The 5,814-nt window shown below is 47.6% G+C and overlaps 1 protein-coding gene across 1 annotated transcript; it reads left to right on the top strand.

Moving 5' to 3' along the window:
* Positions 1–2,151: 2,151 nt before the first annotated feature.
* On the top strand, positions 2,152–4,103 carry tmem74 (transmembrane protein 74). The gene is made up of 2 exons (XM_033019132.1): positions 2,152–2,319; positions 3,007–4,103. The coding sequence occupies exon 2, from the start codon at positions 3,285–3,287 to the stop codon at positions 4,032–4,034; it is 750 nt and encodes a 249-aa protein (XP_032875023.1). The 5' UTR covers positions 2,152–2,319; positions 3,007–3,284; the 3' UTR covers positions 4,035–4,103.
* The last annotated feature ends 1,711 nt before the right edge of the window (positions 4,104–5,814 follow it).

Genomic DNA, 5,814 nt, shown 5'->3' with positions numbered 1-5,814 from the left:
GCGAATTACCATACAGCCATACGAAAAAAAAGCAACAAGGCACACAACTACATAAAAGTTAACATAAACATAAATGGGGAAACTGCTAGAGTCAGTTATTAAAGATGGGATAGCAGCACATTTGGAAAGTGGTGAAATCATTGGACAAAGTCAGCATGGATTTACAAAAGGTAAATCATGTCTGACGAATCTTATAGAATTTTTCGAGGATGTAACTAGTAGCGTGGATAGGGGAGAACCAGTGGATGTGGTGTATCTGGACTTCCAGAAGGCTTTCGACAAGGTCCCACATAAGAGATTAGTTTACAAACTTAAAGCACACGGCATTGGGGGTTCAGTATTGATGTGGATAGAGAACTGGCTGGCAAACAGGAAGCAAAGAGTAGGAGTAAACGGGTCCTTTTCACAATGGCAGGCAGTGACTAATGGGGTACCGCAAGGCTCAGTGCTGGGACCCCAGCTATTTACAATATATATTAATGATCTGGATGAGGGAATTGAAGGCAATATCTCCAAGTTTGCGGATGACACGAAGCTGGGGGGCAGTGTTAGCTGTGAGGAGGATGCTAGGAGACTGCAAGGTGACTTGGATAGGCTGGGTGAGTGGGCAAATGTTTGGCAGATGCAGTATAATGTGGATAAATGTGAGGTTATCCATTTTGGTGGCAAAAACAGGAAAGCAGACTATTATCTAAATGGTGGCCGACTAGGAAAAGGGGAGATGCAGCGAGACCTGGGTGTCATGGTACACCAGTCATTGAAAGTAGGCATGCAGGTGCAGCAGGCAGTGAAGAAAGCGAATGGTATGTTAGCTTTCATAGAAAAAGGATTTGAGTATAGGAGCAGGGAGGTTCTACTGCAGTTGTACAGGGTCTTGGTGAGACCACACCTGGAGTATTGCGTACAGTTTTGGTCTCCAATTCTGAGGAAGGACATTATTGCCATAGAGGGAGTGCAGAGAAGGTTCACCAGACTGATTCCTGGGATGTCAGAACTGTCTTATGAAGAAAGACTGGATAGACTTGGTTTATACTCTCTAGAATTTAGGAGATTGAGAGGGGATCTTATAGAAACTTACAACATTCTTAAGGGGTTGGACATGCTAGATGCAGGAAGATTGCTCCCGATGTTGGGGAAGTCCAGGACAAGGGGTCACAGCTTAAGGATAAGGGGGAAATCCTTTAAAACCGAGATGAGAAGAACTTTTTTCACACAGAGAGTGGTGAATCTCTGGAACTCTCTGCCACAGAGGGTAGTCGAGGCCAGTTCATTGGCTATATTTAAGAGGGAGTTAGATGTGGCCCTTGTGGCTAAGGGGATCAGAGGGTATGGAGAGAAGGCAGGTACGGGATACTGAGTTGGATGATCAGCCATGATCATATTGAATGGCGGTGCAGGCTCGAAGGGCCGAATGGCCTACTCCTGCACCTAATTTCTATGTTTCTATGTTTCTAACATCCACCACAGCGGATTCCTCACTGTGATGGAAGGCAATAAAGTCCAAACCTTCTTCCTCATTATTCTCCCGCGGTCGGGGCTATAAAAGCTCCCGCAGCCGGCGGTCGAACCTCCCGCGTCGGGGCGACCGAAACTCCTGCTGCTTGGATTTCCCCGAAATCGGTCTCTAACCAGAGACTGCGAGCTCCGCGATGTTAAAGTCCGCAGGCACCCACGGTTGGAGCTCCGATGTCGATCCCTGGTAAAAGAGTAGCGAGGGAGTTCTCCTCACTGTCAACACCAACACAGGCTACTATAACGTGTGTGTGTGTGTGTGTGTGTGTCGGTTCTTCATGTGCCCCAATTAGCTGAACGTGTTCTGTATTAAAGTTGTGACCACATTGCATTAAGAGTGAAGCTGTTCTAGCTGGGAATTGGCTTTGTAAAAACAAGTCTTTCTCCCCAGTAACAGATGGTTTTGAAAGTCATTTATTATGAGAAGCAGTCAGTTTCTGAAAGCTGATTTGGGGGGGGGGGGGGGGGGGGGGGGGGGGGGGGGGGGGGTATCTCGCTCCGAGGTGCTTTTCACCGTGGAGACAGCGGAGCCGGAGAGGTTGGTCTATATATCAGCTGGTGAGACTCCAGTTCCCAGAGTCCTCCGCCTGTTCGAAATGCGAGCTCGGAGTTTCCGCTGCGATTTGCGGGATTAACACATCAGTGGCTCGGAGCCAGCGGGGGAGCCGGTGCCAGGGCGGCTGTCGGTTCGTCTGGCGTTCGCTCCACTGTGCCGGCCGCTCTTTCAGCCTCGACACTCAGAGCAAGGAAGGTACATCAGCCGCAACGTCTACAGCGGGAAAGGAAAACCTTATTTACATTCTGCTGGTGAGGACGGTGTCAGTTTAAGACCTGGTCAACCTTGTCTATTCTTCGGAGACAGAACGCTCCGGTGCAACCAAGTCGAGCATGTTTGCCCCTGGATAGATGCTGGCACCAGTTGATGGTTGAGACGGGTTGGGCGTTAGTTTGAGGGCGATCACTAAAGTTTATCGCTTTGACTGTGAGGCTTTTCGGGGGAAGATGGAGAAAGTTCACAGTTCCTAATTTTCTGGCCTCTCTAGAAGCCGGCGGCACAAACCCCGTTAATTAAAAAAAAAAAAATCGAGAGTTAAGTGGATGAAATCTCATCGACTGGTAGGCTGGAATAGACGGGAACATTTTGTGCTTCTCTTGCTCATTTGCAGAGGCGTGGCACTGGGTCGCGGATGCTGGGGTTCGCGGTTTGGGTGGATGAGGGTGATGATTGGGAGGTGAGGTGGGTGTGCTGTAGCGGGCATAAGTGCGGTGGGTGGCGTTGCAGGTAAGGTAGGTGTGTGTAAGGCACCTATTGTTTTTAGTAACCATTGCTGTGATCTTGCTATAAGTGTTAACCGCGTTAACGGCCCCGCATTTGGCGCTCCGCAGGTTGAAACCCACTCGCCCGCAGAGCAAAGAAGCGCTTTGAGTAGCGGATCTGGGCGAGCCTTCACCAGCAAACCATCGTTTCAGTCAATGTGTATTTTATATCAACAGAAACAAGACTCCGATTGCCAATTATCAGAGTCCACAAACGGGTAGTGAAGTGCTTTTCCCCAGTGGCAAGGAAGTGATTTACGGGCAACAGAACAGCAGAGATGGAGGACGTGGCTTGTGTGACTTTTCGCGGCACGGAGATGCTGTGGAGCTAAGCATTTCTTTCAACGTTTGCTTGCAGTCGTTGCCGAGCCGCGGCTCCCTATATCTGCGGGGCAGCAGGTTGATGTGGGAGATGGCTTGAAGAACACTTTCTGCGAGTGAGAGAAGGGAGGGAGATGACTTCGGTGGAGTTGTGTTTTCTAGGCCAAGAGCGGGCGTTCCCTAGACCTTGGAAGGAATTAGGTTGGGGACTGCATGGTTCAGAACCGCGGAGCTCCAGTTCAGCACCAGGGACAGCGCTGTTCCAGAGCGTGGGCTGTAAACCGGCGCGCCCGGACTCTAAGATATGCTGCGACCAGCAGCCGGAGACTTCTTTCACGTACGTTGATGAGAATGTCAACCTTCAACGTGCTTGCTCCCCACTGTCACATGGAAACTGCAACCCCCCGTGCTACCAGAGCTCCTACGGCGAGAGCAGACCGTCGCCCGATGAACTTTCCGTGTTCTCCGATGACAGCTCGTCCGAGGACTCGGATTCCCCTGTGGATTATGGCTTCATTTGCGCCCTGCTCTTCCTCTGCAGCGGCATCGCCCTGGTCATCATATCTTACGTGATCCCTCGGGATGTAACTGTGGATCCGGACAGTGTTTCAGCCCGGGAGATGGAGCGGCTTCAGCGGCAGAGCGCCCGGATAGGCGCTCACCTGGACAGGTGTGTGATCGCTGGGCTTGGACTCTTGACTCTCGGCGGGATGCTGCTCTCCACCTTGTTGATGATATCCATCTGCAAAGGACAGTTGTACCGGCGCCAGAGGTTCTCATTGGCCGGGAGATCAGGGAAGATCTACGGGTCGTTCAACTTCCGCCTGGGTTCCCCCAACCAGAGATTCTCACTGGGTGCAGAGGAGCTGGTTGCTATCGATTAATGGTGATGTGTATCCTAAACATGGTTCTTTACACATGTTACAAATTTTAAATTGTCAAATTGTCCAGTATGGGAGCGGTCGGGGTGGGAGGGGTGGGAGGGGGGGGGGGGGGGGGTGGCAGGGAAGCCAAACAAGCCTCTCCATCTTCCCCTCTTCTGCAAGGAACATAGGAGGAACAGAAAAAACAAAACACTGCACCGCTCTTTCCTGTAGGCACAGCAAATACCTCTGGGCTATTTCAAAGCCGCCTGGGTTCGGCACGTCGGCATTTCTCAACTTGAAAACCAATCGCGAGTCTAGCAAGTCTGTTTCCCCTCCCACGTGAGATGTTCTCGTTTAGTCTGCGCAAATTGACCTGATCATTTGGAGTACTGGGAAGAAGGGAGGAAGCTATTCGGCCCCGCAAGCTTGTTCTATCACCAATTCCTGTATTTCCGGGCTGCAATATATGTTGCCTGCTTTTGACAAATTCCGTTAACCGCTATAATCTATAAGAGTGAAACAGTTCCCTGGAAAAACCTGCTCCCTGCTTCCTGACACCACCCCAGAATGGTATGACTCTCTTTTATACATAAACTCTCCCATCAGAAGAAATCTTTTATCTGAATTTACAATAAAAATTGGGAAGGATTTTTAACAGCTTGGTAAGATCTTCGTCAACCATTCAAACTCACGCATGGCTGATTCCAAATTAGGCTCACCCATTGTTTGGTTGAAAAAAAATATATATTCTTTTATTCTTCGGAACGATTGACTTATTCCTGTTTTCTACAAAATTAGAAGTGGGAACACTTAGCAGGCCAGGCAGTATTGGGGCAGAGTTAAAGATTCAGTATGGATCCTGGTGATCCATTTTCTCTCCGCAGTCATTTCACTCTGGTGCCTTGTTCTAATTTAACTGAAAATCAATAGCTTTCCCACACTTGATTTCGAGAAGAGGGTTAACGCCATGTATTGCCGAGTGATATAAAGCCATAGATAACTAATGTACAAAGCAGCATCTGATACTGAATGGCTTCCTTTGTACTGTAGTGTTCTATTATTCATTTTTCCAGACTAAATTCCTGTTTCTCTGAGTGTGACTTATGCAACAATAATTTGAGCCATTTGCAACCATAATTGTCTGCTAAGCCTCCAGTGAATTAACTGCAGGCTAACCAGAGTAGCAACTAATGTTAAAAAGGACTTTGCATGCACTTGACTGTGTTTTATTAGGATATGTCACACCACTTTACACATGAAAAGCATTTGCATTGAATAGGATTATGGAACAGTTGTGCTGTTTACTTCTTAAATTGTATGTGTACATCACCGTTCTTTATTTTGAACAATATGTTCTTTTTAGTACATTTGTTTGCAGAGATAAAACGCAATTGTTCCTTAAATGTAAATCAGGGCCACACATTCACCACAATCTTAACGTTATCAAATGAGACAGCTTCCCCGGTGAAAGATGGTATTCAGTAAGTGAATGTAAAGATGGAAGATGGATTACCTTTATGTTCGGGAAATACTTATTGGCCAGTGTCTATTGTCTCATTCTATTTTGGCACAGTCCATTGAACTGATCACCATCAGAATGTTCATGGTCACTAACAACTGGTATGGGCTCTAGAGAGGGCACTGGGGAAAACCTGCACTATTTCTTTAATAGAGGGATCTGTGTGGCATATTTTGTTTTCCTACAATAGAGAATAACAATGAGAAATAAGAAAAATATTATATATAAAAACCTCAAGACATATTTCACCATCCCTTCCTTCCATTGATAAGATGCTTC

This window comes from Amblyraja radiata, chromosome 4 (genome assembly GCF_010909765.2).
Source record: "Amblyraja radiata isolate CabotCenter1 chromosome 4, sAmbRad1.1.pri, whole genome shotgun sequence".
NCBI lineage: Eukaryota > Metazoa > Chordata > Chondrichthyes > Rajiformes > Rajidae > Amblyraja > Amblyraja radiata.
Note: the sequence above shows the minus strand (reverse complement) of the source record. Positions and strands in the feature narration are given on the sequence as shown.